This window comes from Falco biarmicus, chromosome 3, assembly GCF_023638135.1.
Source record: "Falco biarmicus isolate bFalBia1 chromosome 3, bFalBia1.pri, whole genome shotgun sequence".
Classification (NCBI taxonomy): Eukaryota; Metazoa; Chordata; class Aves; order Falconiformes; family Falconidae; genus Falco; species Falco biarmicus.
The window spans coordinates 119,989,785-120,011,350 of record NC_079290.1 but is presented as its reverse complement, the minus strand read 5'-3'; the positions used below and the strand labels follow the sequence as shown (position 1 = coordinate 120,011,350).

Below are 21,566 nucleotides of genomic sequence, written 5' to 3'. Positions count from 1 at the left end.
TTTCCAACTAAAACTTCTTCCAACAATACATGTTACGGAAACAATCAAGGCTGTTATTACCTGAAGAAAACGTCACTTCCTAGGGCACTCTGAAGAGCAGCTCTCCAGAAAAGATCCTCACTAACACAGAACAAACCTGCCGTGAAGCTGGAGGAGATAAACTGTCTATAAAACAGATTATTCTATCACCTCTCTCAAGATTATCATGGAGAGCAAACAGAAAGTGATTCTCACCTGCAGTGCTCTGAAGAGGCTGCTTCTCCACTGAGATAGATAACAGAAGGTAAGAAATCATAGAAAAAAGATTCCAAGTGCTGGGATTCTGGTAAAAACACAGATGCCCTCACGTGAACTTCATTGTTTATCTTAACTCTGGTCTCCTTCCAACATTTTTTTAATTATCCTTTATCTAGTCAAAGTTATACATCAGATTTTTACAAACGGCTCCCACTACACAGATTAACCATTTCTTCCTGCACTGTGGGTCAGTTCCTTTCACCTGTGAATGGGCCAAAACCACACAAAAATGTTTGGCATGGATGTGCCAGAGGGGACCACTTCATGGTCTCGGGTTTAAAAGATCAGCAAACAAGTACGGCTTTGAAGTTGCCATGACTCTTTTTCTCTTCTCTCTTTCTCCCCCACTTCCAGACCTCATCCTCAGATCTTACATCCCTACCTCTCCTGCCTTATTCATCCCATTCGGCTTGGCTTCAGTCTTTTTCAAAGATGTTTCAACCTCCTTTATGTGATGGGAAGAAACGGCAATTAATGCATTTTATGTTTCACTTGGCTGCTTTGCTCTCTCGGGGAAGAGGGGATACTCCGAGCTGACAAAAGAAAAAAGGTTTCACCATGATGACAGTCAGGCTCTGGAACTGGCAAAATCTCCATCCTTGGAGATTTTTGAGACCCAACTGGATAAAGCCCTAAGCAACCTGGTTCTGAATTGTGTTAACTCTTCTTTGAGCAGGAGGCTGAACTAAAGATCTCCCAAAATCCCTGAATTATTCTATGAAAATATGACACAAGAAATAGGTTAAGAATTCCTGAAATGTTTTTTAAAACCTACAGAGAAAGAGACAATTTTTCACAATTTATTACCCAAACATAAATGGCAAAAATCCTGCCTAAAAATAAATATATATATATCTCTATATATATCTATATATATATATCAATTTGCACATATTTGCCTATGGATCAATATTCCATTATTCAGCTAAATGGCACATTTACTCCTAAAAATTGCTTTGGAATCTGGTGAAATTCAGCACCTGGCTTCTTAGATGTGGCACTTCCAGCAGTTGTGATATTTGCAGGGTAGTTTTACACTGAGAAATTCACTTTCTAGCGGATCTACCAACCTGGGGTGTATGATATAGAAGAGCCATCTACCTTCAGAAGTAATTAAAAAAAATATGTTTAAAAAACTCCAGTGTCAGACAGTGTATTTCCTGACATCAAGATAAAGACCACCAACAAAGAGCTTGAGCTGCAAGAGCATTCCCAGTAAAGGCATGCAAGAACACAACATTTAGTCTCCTCTTCCCTTCCCGTTTGCTCTTCACCCTGTTAAGTCCATCAGCGTGGCACCACCAAGCCAGCCTGGTGCATACAGAGGTACGTAGCAAATACAAAACCAAACACAAACACACGCACAAAGAGAGAAGAGGCAAAGCATAAAGAAGCATGCACAAACCAAGAACAAACGTGCAAGCCTCTCTACCTGTGGTATCTGGACTCAATTAGGTGGAGAGAGATGCAGATAAAAACCATGCCAAGTTACCTTCAATGGAATAAGAATAATGTGCTGGGCTGGGCTGGCTTGTGGTTAACCCTGTAGTGCAGGTAAGAACACTGTGCTGACTTGTAGATGGAGTCTGAATTAAACCACTTTCAGGTTTCATACCTGGCCACAGTGCACCTGAATTGGATAAATTGGACCAGTTACAAACAAATATGCTGGGACCAAACAGCATGCTGCTACCTCAGATTAAGATCTTTGCTTGTCACAAAAGCAAGTTACAAATCAGACATGGAAAATTTTAATTTCTGCAATAGTAAGTGCTGTCAGGCTGTGCATGGATTAGAGCTGCTGACAAAACTGGCTGAAAAAGAGAAAATTAAAAGCACCAACAAGACCAATTTCCAAAGCTTTCAACTAAAAATCTGCTAGTGTCACAGTAAGATTCACTGCCACGTCGGTACAAAGGAACTGCTAATCCCTTTGATGTTTGGGCTGAGTTGCACAGCACTGCAAATAACCTCAATTATTACATAGTGAGGCTGAAGTTGATATCTATTAAGGTCAAGGTCAAGGTCAAGGCTTCCACTACTTCAGTGGGCTTTGGGTTGACTGTCTTAAAACAAGCTGCAAGTCAGTAATTTTCAAAGACTTACAACTGCGAATATGGAGCTACAAAAAAAAAAAAACAAAAACAGTGGAAAAAAGAAATCTAAATGTTTCTTTAGATTTTCTGTCATTCTGGAAGGCATTTGTAACAACACTGGGCAGAGCACAGAGACAGCCAAGTGACTGTAATTCATCTGTACAAGGCACACAGGGGCAGCATGGTTTCAGCTCAGGTGCCGTGTTAAGGTCTAGGCTAGCGCACAGCATCCGACTGAAGTAGCTCGGCTCAGGCCCGATTCTTCAGGGCTCTGCAGGCTTTTGTATTTCCAGACCTACAGCCAAAGTCAAACGCATTTCTCCCTGGCCCTGGTTAGAAAGCAGGAATCAGTTGAGAGGATCTACTTAAAAACAAGCAGGAGGTGTGCAAAGCAGAGGGAGAAAGGATGTTTGGAGCTAGACACAAAGTTCAGGGGCAGTAGAAAGTCCACCCTCCTCCTTAACCCCCCACAAAAAGGAGCACTAAATCTGTGCGAGCCACCTGCAGCCTTTCGCCCACCCCAGCAGGACGAGCCACAGGCTCTGAGCTCCAGGTCTCTTACCCAGAAGACACAGGAGACTATAGAGCTGGACAGGAGCAGCAACTCCAAGAGCTTGCTCCATGTTGTAGCTCTGTCAGAATTAAATTATGCAATGTCTCTTTGATATATTTACGTATCTGATCTCAAACTGTCACCTGTGAGTCAAGTCATTCACCTATCTGTACAGCCACACCAGGGTTTTGATTCTTTGACTCTCAGGTTGCGACTTCATTACTGTTCCAAGCCTCTAGAACTGTGATAACTGGCAAACAAAAGGGAAAGACTGATTTAAGAAAGACTGTAGATATATTGTAGGAACTCCAGAACAAAATTTATTGGAAACAGATCCTCTAAGGAGATTGGGAGCAGCTGTATTTGTTTAGTCTGGAAAGGGTGTGCCACAATCTTCAAATAGGTGAGTACTTTTCTAGAGGGCAGAGTAACCGACAGTTCCTTACAGCACAAGATAGATGGACAAGGAGCAGACAGCAACATAGTGAGATGGTCACAGAGCACACAGAAGTGCCTAACAACCCTGACAATGATGCACAAACCAACTCTGAATGCTGTAGGATAATTATCACTTAAGGAGTGTAACCCCAGGTCTAACACACACGTCAGTGCGGGAGCTGACTCAGGTCACATGTTAAGGCATCTTTCAGCCCCTGCTTTCCATGACTGTTTCTTTGTCACCTCTCAGTACAGACACGTTCTATCTTCCATACAGGAAGGCACACTCTGGGCCTTGTCCTTCCCTCTCATTCTGCACGACATTTATAAGCTAGCACAGCCTCAAGGATGACAGAGAGGAAGCTGGGTGAGGGGGAACAAGAACCCCCCCTGTCCAACAACAGCACTGCAGCTGGGCCAGAAGAAAGTCACAGGACATGTCTGGCCCCACACAGGACAGCCCATCACTTGTAGGTTTTTCTTGAGTTACTGCAAACCATCACATTCCCAGTGTTTCTAATGCCAACTTACAGCCACACGTATGCAGCTTGTATGTCACTACTCTACTGCTTCTCTAATAAAATCTCTCCAGACCACAAGTATGTCCCAAGCAGAACTAAGTACCATCAAAAAAGTATTACAGCACAAGGAGAGGTGACAAATTGGCAAGAGCATAGGTCATCTCTTCTCTGAAAACAGCATCCTGACCTGAGTGATCTTAAAACTATGCTTGTGTTTCTCAGCTTGCTTGAATTTCCTATTAAAAATACATCTGCTTTGTTCCAGTTTACATAATCCACGATGCCTTCTTTTCGGCATAAAACCAAGTAAGCAGTAGAAGGTCACAAAACCTCTGGAACAGGCCCTTTGATGCTGGTAAAACATCTGAGCAAGCTGGGCACATCCTTACCTGCTTAATGGAGATTTTTGTGAGCAGAAACAATTTGTAGAATTTCCTCTGCACTTGCATGTTCAGCCCTCTACCCTCCACCTGTCCACCACGCCATGCAAGGTCCATCTTCTCAGTATGATCAAGCAGGTACCACTCCAGTATGATTTCCATTACTAGAAATATGACTTTTAACACCTTCCAAACACTTAAATTCAGACTAAAACTTCAGGTATTTAATAACAGACCTCAAAATCCATATGAAGACATTTCAGTAAGTGAACACATTTCAGAAGACATTTAACAGAGAAGAGTTCCTATGAAGTTAACAGAAAATGCTGACCTCTTTGCTAGGTCTTCAGAAGAATTCCTACTGTTAAATTCAGGGTACTACACTGAAGCAGCTAGGCACCCCCAAATTCCAGAACCTCTGGATTAAAAAAACCCAAACACTCCCCCCAAAACACAGCCACCACCACTAACCAAGAAAACATCACACACACAAAATAATAACACAAACCCCTACATCCTCCCTCCCCCAAAAAAATTTTAGAAGTCTAAAACTCCTTTTTAAAAATCTTGGCCTAACACTTCAAGGAAGCACCGCACGTATTTAGAGGTATCTGCCTTTAAAAAAAACCAAGCACATGACACAGTAAAATACCTACGAACAAGGCAGCCTCGGTGCACCATCCACAACAAACTACCAATAAACACTAAAAAAATGAAGTAAAGGAAACCACCGGCCACTGTTCAGATATAGCAAAAACCAGTGCAAGAAGGCACTGAAAGCAAAGTGCAGGCACCCAGGGAAGAGAAGTATGTTCCAGCAACCATAACATGGGGTCAGGCACAGGTTGTAGGTAACAGACTGCTGTGACAACCACCACCACTACAGCCAGACAAAAAGCCAAGGGACAGAGCGTTCAGAAAGACAGCAGACAAACTGCCCTGGCAGCTGAAGACCTGAGTGTGGACACAGCATCAGACTTGTCTGCACTGGTCCAACCTTCCAGGGAAAACCTCTCCTGGAGGAATGAAGGGAGCTCAGCAAAAACAACAGCCCGACCTTTGCCTCACCAGGATATCTAACACAGAGCCAAGTAGGTCCTCGCCTAGAAGCCCAGGTGGTGGGGAAGTTTGGATGTTTTTAGAATTCTCTGAAACAGCAGTCGAGCCTTACTGGCAGGGGCTGAGCTAGAAACGCAGCAACAGCAAATACTAAAACAGCCCAACACTTACACCCTGCACAGCTCCCACTTCGTGGTGCTCAACTGAGCAGTCAGAACAATGTACCTCAGCATTAACACAGGGGAAATGAGATCTGGGAGATACTGTTTGCTCAAACCCTTACATCCAAGTTACTGAAAAGCTATCATTTTTTTCCTAAGGATCCCTCATCCACAAGGAAACTCCTTTTCATGAATCCCAGGTGTTACAAAAAAAAAAAAAAAGAAGAAAGAAAGAAAGAAATGTAAATTTGTTCTACACTTTGTGCCATATTATTTTAAACAGTACTAGTAATGTAACTTATGTGTAATAAAACGGAGCTTAGTTGTCTTATCTTTTCTACACCATCTTTCAAAAATGGCACAACAAATCAATTGTTTTGTAATTTCTATAAAAGTCCTTGCTGTGTCAGCAGCTATCAAAACCCACAAATGTTGCTGGTTTTAATCAAAGACATCTCGCTCTTCAGCTAAGGAAAAAATCATCCTTTTACACTTCAAAACAGTAATATTTTAGCAGTACAGATAAACCTGCACAAGGCTCTATCATTTAGCTACGCCGTGTGACCACAAGCCCCTGTGACAGACCCCGCGTGGTGGTCTCACACTCGCTGGCAGCACACGGGGTCTCTCCCAGGTACCTGCGTGGAAGCGTGATGCTCTCCCCTCGCATCAGAGCCAGGTGCTAAGGGACAAAACAGCCTCTGCCACCACACATTTTTGAGAGCTGGCAACATTATATGATATTTACGTATGAAACCAAGCTGGACAACATCAAAAATGAAAAGAGAAGTTAAAATGTTAAATTTTAATAATCAGTTATAAAATTTCATACATGCAGGGGGATAGTCAATCACATTTTTTGCCCCCCAGTGCCTGACGCTTTAATATGCAGCGTAAATCAAAAGACCAGGCAGCATTTTCCACCAGCTAACCCAGACAGAAGTTAGCTTTTCTTCTGTCTGCACTCCTCATCCTAAACTCCCTTCACATGTCATGGAGAGAGATGGACGTTATCTTCTAAACCAGACCAACACCCCGGAGGGGTGTCTCTCCCTCCAGGCACTACAAAGGGAGCACAGGGTGAATGTCTCCAACCCCCTCATCCAGCTTTAGCTGCTCAGCTACAACAGGACTTGGACCCTTCAAGCATCTGCAAAAACTGGCGTGGCTAACAGGGGGCTCAAGTATTTGTGCAACTTCAGCAAACTTACTTGCCTAGTAAACTTGGGAGACATTGTAGCATGAAATCTACATTTGCTGAAAGATGAAATAACAAAAAACATTTAATCCTGGGCAGCAAAAAGGAAAGGAAAAATACCTTCAGCAGACATGTACAGGGTCTTGTGTGATTTCACTGACAAAGGAAAACTGCACAAACACAGCTATACCATAATCAGACAGAATTATGATCGCAAACTAAGAACCATCTGGCAAGCTTCACGGGGAGACATCCAAATTGATGGCCAGGAAAACAGCTTTCTAAGAAATAATGTATTATAATATAAAGTCCCATATAGAGATCAGTACTGATCTGGAATTTAAGTTGGGCACGTGCTCTCCTACAAATTCTTCCCTCCGACACACCTGGTTAAGCTTAACATTGGCTTTTTAATGACAACATAAAACAATAACAGCAGGCCCTGAGAAATCTTTGAAAAGTTACTTCTTACCGAAAGGAGGTAGTCCATAAGTTTGCGTGGTCTGGGGGTAGATGGTGTAGGGCTGAGACTGCTGTAGTGCTTGGTACTGAGTCTGACCAGGGTAAGGGCTCATTGTTTCCGATACAGGTACAGAAAGGATATGTGCATATGGCCTTGATAAAAGAAAGAACAAGAGTAAAAAAGAACCGTTTACACTATACATCTTTCAGTCTCTAAACCAGAAGACACATAAAAAAAATACTTTAGAAAGAAGAAACAACACACACTGACATGTGCCCTCAGTGTAATAAACCGTGGGTGTTTCCCAATACCTCAGGCTCTTGGTTTTATACACATTGCCTGTTTCTTGCAGTGACACCAGGGAAAACTCCTCTGTGATGCCACAGCACCAGTACTTATCCCAGAACTGGGAGGGGTACAACCAACTCCCTGTTCCAACAGGCACAAGCAATTAGTTTCACTTCCCATGCCTCGCCACACCAAACCCTAAAGCTGATGCAATACAGCAGTTATGTGTCAGCACTGCTGGGACACACAGACAGACAATACAAAAGCAGTCACAGGGGATGAAGGCCTACTGTGCTGCAATGGGAAGAACTACTAAGATCCCCAGCCATGGTGAATGACAAGAAAATCCTATCTTCCCCTTATATTAATTTATGTCCAGTTTGTTTATTCCTCAAATAGTATGGGCATTATTCAACAAGACTATTGTGTTGTTCATTACTTGAAGGGGGTCATTTATCCTTCTGATCATAAAACAGCCGCTGAAGCCAAAGGGTGCCTCCTATGACTTTCAGTGTCCGCAGCAATGAGTATCTGTTGCCAGCAGATACAAAAATGTGATTTACAGCATTACAGAAATTCATATAGATGCAAAAAGATTACTTCAGAAAGAAGTAAGAATTACAGAATTCAGTTACAATTGTTTGACTTACTTTGCAGAATACATTTGTGAGGTATAATCAGTTGATGACCTTGGGATATAATCAGTGCATGTCATAACTGGAAAAAAAAGTTTGTATAATTACATGGGAGATTTCAAAACCCAGCAAATAATGACAATTAAACATCAGCATGCAAAGTACATTTTAATCACAACACAGGATTTACAAAGGTTTTTTAGTGCCTTCAATATCTGTTTCAAGGCAAATTCTCCAAAAATGCGCTGTTAAACCAGCACACAGACATGTTTTTCTTGGCAGCTCACAGCAGGTGGACAATTCAGCCAATACTCTTTCTCCCTTTTGTAACAGTGCTCTTTCTCTTTACCAGTTGGTACCACCACCTCTTGCAACTGTCACGATAAAACTTTGATTTCAGTCCTGGCCAAAACCTTGCATGGGCCAAAGGGTCTTCATCTGTACCAAGCTTAACAATTCTCTTCTGTGTCCTGGAGCAGACCCAAAAGCAGATGTTTGTTTTGCCAAGCTCTCCTCTTCCACATCCCTTTTCTACATACTCTACTCAGAGCATGGCTCAAGCAATCCATCCTTCACCAAGGAGCAGCTCCCAGCTCAACAAACTTAATCCCACGCATTGAGCGATAACAGGCTAAGCTGCAGTGCACAAGGCTCACAGTTCAAATTCAGATGGCCGCTAATGAAATTCAGCAGTTACATCTAATGGGATGTTTACATTTTTCTGCTTGAATAAATCCATAGAAATTGCACTCTGAAAGTGGTAAGACAGAGTCACTCAGTTGTTTGTTGCAGGAGTTACCAAAAGTTTAAGCCTGCAAAATCTGCTGCCTAACTGGATAAGCCATTTACAAATTCCAGAAGGTGCATGCAGTAATATTGTGAGGGTTGTCTGGGTTTTTTTTACACCTTTACCTAATTCTCGGTATTCTCTGTATGCTGGTTAAAAAATAAGAATTCTAGAAATACCATTACTACATTTCTATTCAGCTGAATACTGACATTCTTTAAAAAAAAACAAACACAAAAGGAGGATGTTTTTTGCAGGACAAATGTGAGAATATCTGACAAGCGTTGAATGAAAGCCTGTAGGTCCAAAAGTTCCCAGTTTGTTTCCTGTTGTATCTTTGTGGTACATGGGTTTCACACCATGAGTAAAGGCAAACACTGAGGCCCAGGGGGAGGTGATTCATGGAGCATTCAGAAGGTTGAGCATGTGGTTGATTGCTTATATTTCTCAGCAGCTTATGCTCAGTTTACACTAAGATGAGATTATTTAAGTATCAGAATGCAAATGTTAAGAGTTAAGGTTGCCTGTGCAAACTAACCTGCAAGGTATTTTACACAGGAATCCTACTTTTGTAATAACCTCCAGTCCTCTTTTTCCAGAAGAAAGGATACATTCCACCTCTCACTTACTACGTCATCTCTTTATGGAATCTGCCTCAGTTTCCTCTCAGTTTTTTTCATAAGGAATTTCTGCAGACATTCAATAAGAGTTTAGAGTCTAACACTAAGTGTATGGCATATTATTACAAAAGACCCAACCAGCTATGTAGAGATAATGATTTATAAAAATAACATCTCTTACAATAAGCGTTATTATTGCTCAACTCAACCCTCAAGAAAAATCATGTATAAGGCGGGTAAGACAAAGCAGTACCCAGTAGCAAGTTGGCAGGCAGTGACACAAAAATATTTGTTAGGAGATATTTGCTTACCATCAGGCATTAACACTTTGTAAACACCACAGCAAACTTTCACTTTACAACTGATAGTGAGGACAGGCTAAGGATTACAAGGAGGAGACAAAACTTGTGCGTGATGAAGCAAAGTAACAAGACCAGTGGAAGAAAAGAGGAAGGACAGTGGGAGCAGAACAACTCCAGAAGATACAGAAGATACTTACTCTCACCGGACATGGGAAGGTTTGAACCAATGCTTGAAGATTCAGGTTTCTGATCGCTGACTTCTGCATTGCTCACATGACTGCCAGGACAAACAAAGGCCAATCATTAGCACTATGAACTCTTAAATTAACATCCTTGGACATCATAACCCCTGGGTTCAACCTTCCTAACCAAGGCAAACTGACTCTTAACAGGAACGAGCTGTGCACTCCTTGGTATTTCACACAAGAGATCCCAAGAGGGAGATCTGCAGCTCTAACCACACATCAAACTGTCCCCGTTTTGCGTGGCAAGGTTTTGGTGACTGGGCCGCTGCCGGGGCGGCCGCGGAGCGAAGCTGCCATGAGCTCCCCCGTGCCCCACGGAGCCCACGCAGCCGGCTCCCAGCCAGGCCCACCGATGGCCGAGCCCACCAGCGGCGGTGGCAGCACCTCTGGGACAGCAGGGTGAGGGGGGGGCAACAAATGAACAAACCTGCACCAGCGGGAGAGAGCAGCGAGGCCGTGTGAGAGCAGCAGCCCTGCAGGCACCCAGGGCAGCGCAGGGGGGGCTCCAGGCGCCGGAGCAGGGGTTCCCCGGAGCCGTGATGAAGCCCCCGGCGAGGCAGGCTGTGCCCCCAGCCCGGGGAGCCCCCGGGGAGCAGATCCCCCCGCAGCCCGGGGGGGGACCCCCGCTGGGGCAGGGCAGGGTGTGAGGAGCAGCAGCAGGGACAGCGTGTGAGGGACTGACCGCAGCCCCATCGCCCTGTGCCGCTCGGGGAGGGAGAGGAATCCGGAGGGGAGTTATGCATAAGGTGTTTTTTAAGATTTGGGTTTATTCCTCATTGCCCTACTCTGACTTGATTGGTAACAAACTAAACTCATTGCCCCAAGTTGAGTGTGTTTTGCCCGTGACGGTAACTGCTAAGTGATCTCCCCGTCCTTATCTCCACCCAGGAGCCTTTTTGGTGGCATTTTCTCTCCTCCATCCATCTGAGGAGGGCAGTGACAGAGCAGCTTCGGTGGGCACCTGGCCCCCCGCCAGGGCCAACCCACCGCATCCCGGCCAGCACATCCACCCCCCAGCTGCTCTCTGAAGATAAGGCAGCAGCTCGGAGCTGCGGCTTCTTCCCTGCCACCGGGGCACAGCCCCCTGATCCCGTGTCAGCTCAGGCACCCTCTGGCTCTCCATGGAAGCTTAATCTGTTCATCCAGCACAAAAACTGTAGAGTTATTTTGCTGGGACACTAACTAGGCCCAGCTCACAGAGGGGTGCAGTGAGCACCATGCTTGGTGCACACTTGAGCTACAAGCAGAACTTCCCCTCAGCAGTAATAAGCAGTTGTACTGGCTCCTTCATCTTGTGAAACTGCAGACTCAGAACAGCAGAACACCACAGATGCCTCCAAATTTCATGAAAAGCTGTGTTGCAGAACTAGAAACAATAAAAATAAAGCCAACAAGGCAAGCATAAAGGGAAAAAGCAGTTTCATGATGAAATTACCTGTACTTCCTATCCTACATAGAGACAAAGCAAACGGACGTATAACTGAAAGTGTGTGATAAATGCCAAATAATCCAAAGACCTGTGAACATTCCTTAAGCACAGAAGTGACACCCAGTTCAAGGATGCTTCAACACTGGTCTTCAGGGACAAACCCAGCAGTGAAACAGCCTCCCATGGGTATGGGAGTCTGTGACCGCAGGGCCACAATGTACCACGCACGGCAGCATTTACTGGGCTCCTGCAGGCTGTGGGGGAAGGGAAGCTGAGGAGTGTGTGATACCGAGCAGCAGCGCCCTGGTAGCTCCATCCTCCCCTGGTCTGGTCCTTTGGGCTCCCACAGGTCCCTTTTGTCCAGCTCCTTGCTCCAGGATGGGCTGGAGATAATCCCCTGGGGCAGGGGGTGCAGCTTTCCTGGGACACAGCAAGGGGCGAGCTGGCTACTGCATGCCATGGATTTGGTTATAAGACAAACGAGTTTCCTTCCTTTTGTGAGAGGGAGTGAACCTTAAGCAAAACGCATCATCTGGCTTTTTGCCCCTGAAAACCTTTGTAACAAAAACCCTTGGATATCTTTCTCAATACTAGTAGATGAACAGACTTTCCATAACAGTGTGAATTTTTCAAGAAAATAACATTTTTCTACTTAGACTCGGGGTATTTGTGTGCTGTTTTTCTTGGCGGAAAAAACTGCTGCGATTCTGTGGCACAGATAGTCAGTCTGCAGCTGTTACATGGCATGCCATTTGCAAGCAGGTTGAGAGCTGCTCATCATGATCATTTCCTGTGGAAAATCTAATAGATAAAGTTTCTGACCATACTATACCAGCCCATGTTTCTGCTCTCAACACATGCAGCTGTGGCTCTTGGAACACATCCATCCCAGGTGCTCTTATTCTCTATAAGTTACAACTTTTCAATTCTCACAGACTGGGAGAAAAATTCTCAATTGCAGCACAACTGCCTTGTACTACCGAGAGCATCCACAGACCAGCCTGACCAGCAGAGCATGCTGCACCCACCAAAGTGTTAAGACTCTTAGGGGTGCTTCATGCTCCCAAGAGAGAAATCCCTCACCGGGTACAGCTCTTCCCTTCCCCACTCCCACTATCCAGCTACAACAAACCAGCCAGAGTATTGACATAGGCTGAAAATCATTTTGCTGAGCAGAAACAGGTCTAACAAATTATTTTAAACTATTCCATATGTCAAACTTAAAATCATATAGGGTTTATCAAAATAGAGCCAGAATATTTAAACAGAATATATAAGCAGGTTAGAAATGCAATTTTATCCCGCCATTCCCCATGCTATTTTTAAATACTAAACAAGGATGTTTACACTCAAATCTTGAGGCTACTGGCACCTGTAGGAAAGCTGTGATGGCACTGAAGCAGGGTAACACACCGAGGGAGGATCAACACCATTCACTCTGGCACCTTCAGGCCTGCCCGTGCTGCCCTCAGCTCTTCCGCAGCCAACAGAGAAAAAATCCTCCTAGGACATGGTTTATCTCACCTTATACTGGCTGGAAAGGGAGCTTGCAGTGATTAGCTCAAATTTCTAACTGTTAGACATACAACGAATTGCATACACTGTTTGCTTACTATTTCCTGTTAAAGTATTCCCTGTGATTTTTACAAAAAGTATATACCAACGTCCTCATTCAGGGCTTCAATATACCACATCCACTCCGGCACAAATGGCACACAGTGTTTCCTCCTCACTCATATTGGGATGTCTGAGGGTCCAAAAAGAAATCTTTCTTGGCAGTATTCGCTACTACTCACAGGAACAGAATACATCCTAATACAGCTTTTTGCACTAGATAATAATAGTCATTAATTCCTAAATATAAGATACATCAGAAAGCATCTACTGAGGCTAAAAATAGTACAACACAACAGCTTCAAACAGAAGAGACTATCAGTTTTAGAATGTTTAAATTCTCAAAAGCGTTATCCGCATAGTTTTGCTGAGAATCACAGCACATATATTACTAAAATATTCTGAGTCTCACCAGAATAAATGCATGGTATATGCAGTACATGACAATCTCATCAGATTCTGTGAAAAACAGGACGCTTGGTGATACAATTAAGACTCTTTGTGGTCACTTTTATAAAAGCTTAACACCAAAGGGCCAGTTAATTTTTTTTATTGGGAACTTAATCTCAAAATTATATCAAATACAAAAATGACTTCTATTTGCCCTTTCTCTGTGAAAAACAAAACAATACGCAAGCTTCTAAAATAGAAGCTTATCATGATAAAAAATATTAGTAAATGTTCCACACTAAAATAAAAATTGAAATTACGTACCTCAAGCTTTGTTCTCTGGATTCCTGCATCTTGGCTTTTTTTACCTGCAAAGACAAAAACGTTCAGATGCATCACTGACAAGAGCTGTCCTTGACGGAATCTGTGCACACAGACCTTTGTTAGCAGATCACCACTGGTTATGATAGTTTGCATTTGTGTCTAAACACAGAAAGCCTTGCGCTGAACTCCAGAGCTAGCCAGTGTAACCACCGGTTCTTCATCTCAAAAGAAGCTTTTTCCTAATTAGAAAACAAGTGCTAATGCTGAACCTGTTAGCAAAATTGCCATGATATTTAAGTAAGTAACAGACGATGGGATATACAGCTAATCGTCTCATAAGGACATTTTTATGGAAATCGAATAAAACAGACATAAATTTTATGTAAATCTTATTCTGCATAAATTCAGCACGACTGTCATGAACTTGGGTTCCTTGTTTTTCCCTCCCTGTATTTAAATATCATACAGAGATAGGAATTTGCGTATTTTTTCTGTAATAAATGAGGAGTTCTGATTTTAATTTCTGAGTAAAACCAATACAGCATTTATTCTGGTTTTTGTAGGTGGCCAGCTGGATCCAGTTCCTATACAGGGTATTATAAAACAGAAAGCACTGGCTTCAACACAAATTCAGTCTTGAGCATGCAGGCTACAAATACTACTTTGAAATCCCCAGGAGTACGACAGGGTTAGTTTCTGTAGCCCGAGACACTCCTGCAATATACAGACTTTTCTTTCCCCCATCTTCTCCCTCTAGCAGAAAGTTTTACAGCCTTCCATGCTTCTGGAGCATGTTTAGATGCCAAACTTGCCGCTTCAGTACCCAGCAGCACATCTTCTGTGCATGGGGTCTGGGAAGGGAGATGCTGGGTATCAGGCTGCAGGGATTACAGCCCCCGACTTGGGTACAGTAGTCAGACTGCTGTATGGAAAGCTGCTAGCACAAATGCCTCACCACATTATTCAAGTCTGTCTCTCTCAGGCAAGTATAAATAAAACGCCAGGAAGATACAGTTTGGGCATGAGAGGTCAAAATGTGCTCAAAACTTTTTAAAAAATAAATTAATAAAATGCAAGTAAATTCCTGTTCGGTAGAGGGAGATGGGAGGCAGAGGTACAATAACGGATAAAGGCTCAAGGCAGCAGCGAGAGGAAAGGAGTAAGCAAACAGTAAGGATGGAAAGGAGAAAGCCAAAAAGACAATCTTTCCACAATGAGGTTACCAATATTTTATTTATAGCTCAGTCTGCTTCCATCTCGTCTTCTCAGCAGCAATTCCCCCTGGCATTTCACAGCAGAACACCACAAACTTCATCAGCGCTCATCACACACACACAAAAGGCAAAGGCAATGACAAAAGACTATGGCAGCCCGGCGGCTTAGATATCATACAGCCTCAAATCTTCTGGCATTCATCACTTCAACCTGAGCAAAGAGCTCGTAACGTGGGCATTGACATCAACTACTGATGTAGTTCTCCACTCCCACAGCTCCACAGACCTCTTCAGGACCTTCTCCTGCCTGGCCAGGAATACGTGCTGCTTCTGCTCCCCACTGACAAGAGGTTCAGGGCCAAAAGTCTTCCCCACCTGAAGACCATGTTAACTACAACACCAAGGGAAAGCAGACTAGTGTTCCCTCAGCTCTCTTGGGCACCAAGTTATCAGAGCATGGCTGCTGCCCATCCATAGTGCCCTCAACCCCTGCTGGCATCCTGCCCTGCAGCAGGTGCTCCAGCCCCTGCCTGAGACCCTGCCACCCCTCCTGAGCAAGGACCTCAAGCCACCAACACTGCACCAGTTTGGCTCAGGATGTCAAACTGCCCACAGGGTTCTTAATGAAAGGAGATAGGAAAAAATGAATTGCATCAAAAGAAGTAGCAGCAAACTGCTTCAGACCAAAATTACGTTGAGGATAAAAATAAAAATCAACTTAAGAGTTGGGAGCTTGAATTTTAGATTTCATAGGAGGAATGCTGCTGTTTCCAGTCAGGTACTCAATAAAATCTGGCTTCTTAAATTCAGTAGTGGTTGGGTGTTTTTTTTAATATGGGAGGTGGACAGAGAAATCAGCTCACTTACCCAAAACAACAACAACAACAAAAATCCAAACCAAAAAGCACTGAGGTTTTGCAAGAACACATCAGCTTTACTGACATTTTCATCACAACCAGAATGCAAAAGCTGTTCCTGAAACATCTCTCGATAGTCAGGGCTTGAACTCAAAACACCGCTTTGCTGCTCTGCCAACGTTGGTCCCAACTGGCACTTCTATCTTGATGAGTACCCACACCGCCAGCCATCATGCCCGGCCTTCCTCCGATGGGGTATCTTCCCCCTCTGCCAGAAACGTGCCTTTGGTGTTGTACAGAGAACAATCTTTTAAATGAGTTTTCCTTTAAGTCAACAGTTCATTTAAAAAACAAAAATCAGTAAAAATCTGGACAGGTTTTCATACTCTCTTTAAATGGCTCTGGAACATGGGATACCCAGTGCGAGCATGCAGCATAAGTCAAGCAAAACAGCAATTATGAATTTCAATCTATCATGTGCCTCAACTGGCTAGCCTTGGCTAGCGCCCATCTCTGCAGGTTTTTAAAAGAAATTCTCCCTAACATCTTAATGCTACGCAGTAACATTTACAAAATCTTGAAACTTTTATGGCAATTTATGATACAAACTTAAGTGGGAGGGAACAGTGTTAAACATCGTCTTCCGTGGGCTTGGAAAGCATTTTCTCTCCTGCCACATGTCACCAAACCTATTTATTGGACGAACAGCACCTAGTAACAGTAACTTCAGGATGACATCCAGGGCACAAGGAGAAAGTGCTGCCACAAGGCGCCATGCTCCCAGCGGAGGCCTGCACGATCGCACGCCAACCCCAAACCGTACACGGGGCGCCTGGTCACCCTCTCCTGCATGGCCCTTCGAAAAGGCTGCTGAAACCTCTTCAAACGCCTCCTTTCAACACACACTCCCCTCTGAGCACCTCTGGAGAGATGCTGAGGGTTTTTTTGTCCCCTCTCAAGTGACAGGATCACAGGAGAAGTGAATTCACTCCTTAAAAATAAAAAAAAAAAAGAGAAAAAGGAAAAGAAATTAAAACCAGGAAAAAGATGCTGTCTACCTCAGTGATTCAAGTTTCAGCTTCAGCAACTTCAGACTTGATCTCACTAAGCTGTTCTATTGCACTACAGTGAACATGTCACATAAGCTACATCTTTGCTCCTACCTCCATCTTTTTATTTCACTATTAGTTTTGGGCTTATGTTGATTTAAATTAAAAAAAAAATTAAAAACAACAATAAAAAAGTCAAGTGACACATTAATCGATCCCAGCTCACAAATCACAAATTTCTGTAACTGAAAATCCAGATTATTCTTTGCGCTGGGAAACTCTGTTTCTGCCCCAGATCTACCAGGACTGGAGTTGAGTTCAGAATCACAGCAGAAACAGTATTCTTCCTGACGTCAAGATAACAGCTGCTCTACGATGGAATCCAACTCTTAGACTGATGTTCACAGAGTAATTTCCAAGCCCGAGCAGGACCAGGGACACTCCCACACTCACAGCCAGCCAACAAGCGAGGCGACGACTTGCTGGAGCAAATGCTGCCAAAGCCATTTAAGACTGCAGCAGCTGTTGTGAACGGAGGACCGCACTCAAGTCAGGAAAGCAGAATTTTATTGCAAATCCTTTGCCAATTTCAATTAAGAAAAATCTTCAGCCCAAACACATGACCATCGTTTTTTCTCTACACTTTTGGCAGCGTTGGGCATTTCTGAAGCCCTTTTCAACACCCTGCTACTGACTCTGGCTTGCCATTGCTGCTGTCATTCCAAACACAGCAATCCAGTGGATATCTGCAATGAGCAAACACAAGTTCACCATCCCTTCATTTTCCAGTATGAAGGATTAAATAAAGTATCATAAAAATCAACTACATGCATCCACAATGCATTCAACAAGTGAGAGATTACAGGATGACTTCTAAAAGCTAATCCTGATTCACAGCTTATTATGAATGAGTAACTTCTTGGTCATGGGAAGGGCAGGAGGTCACTTTCGATCATTTTCCCCAAAACTTCCCTTTGCTCTCTTATTTCCCATGTCTGTTTCTGTTTTCTAGCACTGCGGTGGGCACAGAAACTTTTCCATTCCAATTCAGACTTGAGAAGGGAAGAAACATTCCAAGAACAGGGACAGAAGACATGCCTGTTAAACATGCCAGGCAGCATGTGAAGTGGGGAAGTGAGAAGTCTAACATTCATTTAGAGAAGACACACTGTGTACATTTGCACCAATTCACCAATTATTACATCAGTCCACATCAACGCAAGAAAATGACACAACTTCTTTTTTTTTTTTAGGTTAAATACATTGAACTCAAAGCCTGATGACTTCTCCACAGGGTCCTTTCTGGATTCAGTTATCAATAGTTTGCCATAAACATTATAAACATTACTTTTTTGAGGCAACATACTAAACTTGTTCCCATGACTAAGAAAAGCAAAATGATTTGGGAAAGAAACCAAGTTTGTATACTATCAGCACTGGGCTACTAGGCTGACAGGATTTTGAAAAGCTGACTTCAGTTTTCTTTTTTTTTTTTTTTTTTAATTAGGAAAATTCACTTATTTCAGGAATGGTCTCACCACAAAACCCCAAAAACGTTCTTTTCATTTCCTGCAACAATGTGCTACTATACTCAGAACACCGCCTCATTTACTAGCTGGGATCAATAGTCTCACATTCTGTCTTAGAATGACTGACTGGCGTAAGATACTTAAAAGAAATTACCGAGAAAATCTTCAGTTGAAAATTACAGCAGAATCTGCTTACAGAGGATGCTTTCATGTACTAAAAATTAGCTGTACCCTGTCTCTCATGCCCCAAAGAATAAAATTTTATAAGGAAGTTTCCATTACTTAGGGATGTAATCACAGGTATTTCCTTTGTTAACGCATGCATTTAATCCATTTTTAAGTCCTACAAATATCTGGAGTTTATATGTTTTTGCTGATTAGTTTCGTATTTTGTGCGTATTGACTCAGGCACATAATCTGCATGTTGTGCCAAGCAATATTTTGAACAATTGTGAATTTACATTTCCATTTCATTCAACTTTGTTCCCAAATCACAAAACTGCATAATTGACATTACCGGGTATTTTCTAACTAGGTAACTAAGGAACATAAAAGTCTCACATTAAAACCCATCAGAATCTTTTCAACGAGAACACCATACTGCCCTCCCATACTACTCTATTTTTGTGTGCTTTTGAAAAGGTCTTCAAAATTAAATTAAGCTTCTTTCACAAGGTAACTTGGCAATTTCTTGTTGAGTTTGCATCAGGTTTAATTTGAGAATGTAACATCAATACAAATTTTTTTGCTTAATTCCTATGCTATTATGTTTCAGATATACAAATGTAACTTCCTATCATACTGTACTCATAATCGCTCTACCCAAAACTTCTGTGATGGGGTATTACTTGTTACTGATAATACAGACAGAATTGCAAATATGTAAGATGTCTGGACAGCAATTTTTAACTTAAGACATGATTCCCTACTTGAACACATTGTTAAATTAAGAATTTTTAAAAATGCTTTGCACTGGTAGAGATGATGGATCACAGGACGTTTTCAAGATCTCAAGCACAAGAAGAATTAAAGACTATACACATTGTAATAACCAGCATGCTGATCGGTTAGTAAAATAGCAAATTTTAATTTCTCTAGAACAGGCTTGAAATAGTCTGGTTTTCTGTGCATAACAAGTAGTTATTTTACATAGAAACATTATAGAGTTTAAGCATAAATAACTATTCCTTTTATTACTATTGCCTCTATGATTATAATAAATTAAATTTACAACATATTTTACTAACACCAAAATGATTTTTCACCTCTAGATAAATATACTAGGTATAAGCCTTATTTTCCATTATTAATTAAAATAACTGTATACTGAATTTGTGAGATCACCAATTTGTTTTCTATGTTCAGTTTTAGTCTTTTTAAACGTACTTACAGGTTGTTCAGGTAAGTCTTGTGCCTCTTCCATGGGTGCTTAAATGATTCAAATCGTGTGTTCCTCGGCAGTCCTCAAAGCCTGTCAAAAAAAGGTGTTCATAGCTTTATGTACTTTTTGGGGGGCTTATCATTTAGGCTATCAGAGAACATTAATTGTCATATATTCCACCCACAAGCTTTCTAAACTCATGTTGCCATCTCCCAAGTAAAAGATGAAATTCATATATGGAGAGATTTCATAAACAAGGGATTTAGCTTTAATCTTCAAGATACAGATTTTTTACGCACGTGGCACATTTCTACATCATTTACTTGTACCATACTGACTACAGAAGCTAATGTATCAATCAGACACGTGCACCATGATTTTAAAGACACTTTAAATGATCAGGTCTGGTCTACTAGGTCAGTAAACAGCGTGATTCAATCTAACCTGTTTTCATTTAGAACATTTATATAACAAACAAAAAAAAAAAATCAGGACAAGACTGTACACCTAAATGTATTCACATGCAGTACTGTTTATTGCCAAATCCACAAAGCAAGTTTATTATTTCAATTGTACCTTTCAAAGAGAGACGTTTGATGAAATTTTTAAAATAACTTTTATTTTGGAAGCTAAGTAACCCAGCAGCATTTAGCAGACAGATCTTGTATATTACACCAAGAGCTGCTATCCCCCACGATTTTAAAACCATGAAAAGGAAATTTTTCAATTACTTTCACAACCTGATTAATTTTTGCAGTTTAGTGCACAAAAGATAAAGGCACATGTCCTCCACGGCTTCCCCCTCTGCCCGACCAACATTCACAAACAGTGTGACCTACACAATTTGATTGCTCTTCTTTCACCCTCTCATTTCAGAGCCAGTTTATTAAAACAAACCCTAACCTCTTCAGACAAGCTCTATCTCAACTGCACCAAAATCAAGTAGATGCCTCCTCTCCATCCCAGCAGAGCTGCCTCTTCCATACACACGTGTGCATTATTGCACACAAAGCAGAACCTAAGCAGATTACAGAAATTAGAAGAAATACTGAAAAACACTTAGTGGTTTGGAAGCAATTAAATACAGTGAATTTGTGTGCTGAGGTAGAACCTATTCCTGCCTCCACAGCCGTGACAGTTTTTCTGTAAATCTCAGTGGAAATGCAGGTGGTCATTCACTCGCCTCTCCTTTCTCTGTGTCCGTTTTCCCCATCCTGTCTGGAGCATTCAGGCACCCTCACATTATGAAATTGTCCCCATGCAAATGGACTAAACAAGTTAACAGAAACAACTTTCCTGCATCCTGAAAACAATTGCTATTCCCCCCTCCTGGCCCCTGCCAGACCTACTTAGACTCCTCGCATGTGCAGCCAGCCTGCAGTGGAGCACCACGTGCCAGGTACAGGCATGCTCTGTAGCCTGGAATAATTTCATATTAACCATGAAAACACAAAGGATTTCTTCTCCCTTATTTGAGGACAGATAAAGGTCTTACATGCCAGGGTGTATCATATACTCCAGGGTAAAATTTCATTGAGGGTCTGAGCGTTTTCCAAGGCTGCCTCCCCTAATCAAAGCTACTTACCTTCATTGCCTTAACAGTGTATCAACTGAATTTACAGTAAGTCTCTTCAATAACTCAGGTTCCTTTGAAATGACCCTATTCAAACCACACAAGAAAGTATACAATATCAAGTACTACTGTCACCATTCCAGTTTTTCCTCCACCACCTTTA

The 21,566-nt window shown here is 42.3% G+C and overlaps 1 protein-coding gene across 13 annotated transcripts in view; it reads right to left on the bottom strand.

Annotated features, from left to right (window-relative positions):
* Positions 1-21,566, bottom strand: part of EYA3 (EYA transcriptional coactivator and phosphatase 3) — a 59,245-nt gene that overhangs the window by 19,473 nt on the left and 18,206 nt on the right. For 2 of the 13 annotated variants that reach the window (XM_056330109.1, XM_056330111.1), the window contains exons 2-7: positions 19,840-19,920; positions 13,801-13,844; positions 9,996-10,075; positions 8,105-8,171; positions 7,176-7,318; positions 1,790-1,927 (exon numbers count right to left, since the gene is read on the bottom strand). In XM_056330109.1, the coding sequence (XP_056186084.1) occupies positions 1,790-1,927; positions 7,176-7,318; positions 8,105-8,171; positions 9,996-10,075; positions 13,801-13,844; positions 19,840-19,872 (505 nt within the window). In that variant the 5' untranslated portion in view covers positions 19,873-19,920. Of the gene's footprint in view, positions 1-1,789; positions 1,928-7,175; positions 7,319-8,104; positions 8,172-9,995; positions 10,076-10,470; positions 11,040-13,800; positions 13,845-19,836; positions 19,921-21,566 lie in introns of those variants that run through there. The other 11 variants (XM_056330114.1, XM_056330116.1, XM_056330110.1 and 8 more) reach the window with 10 other exon arrangements.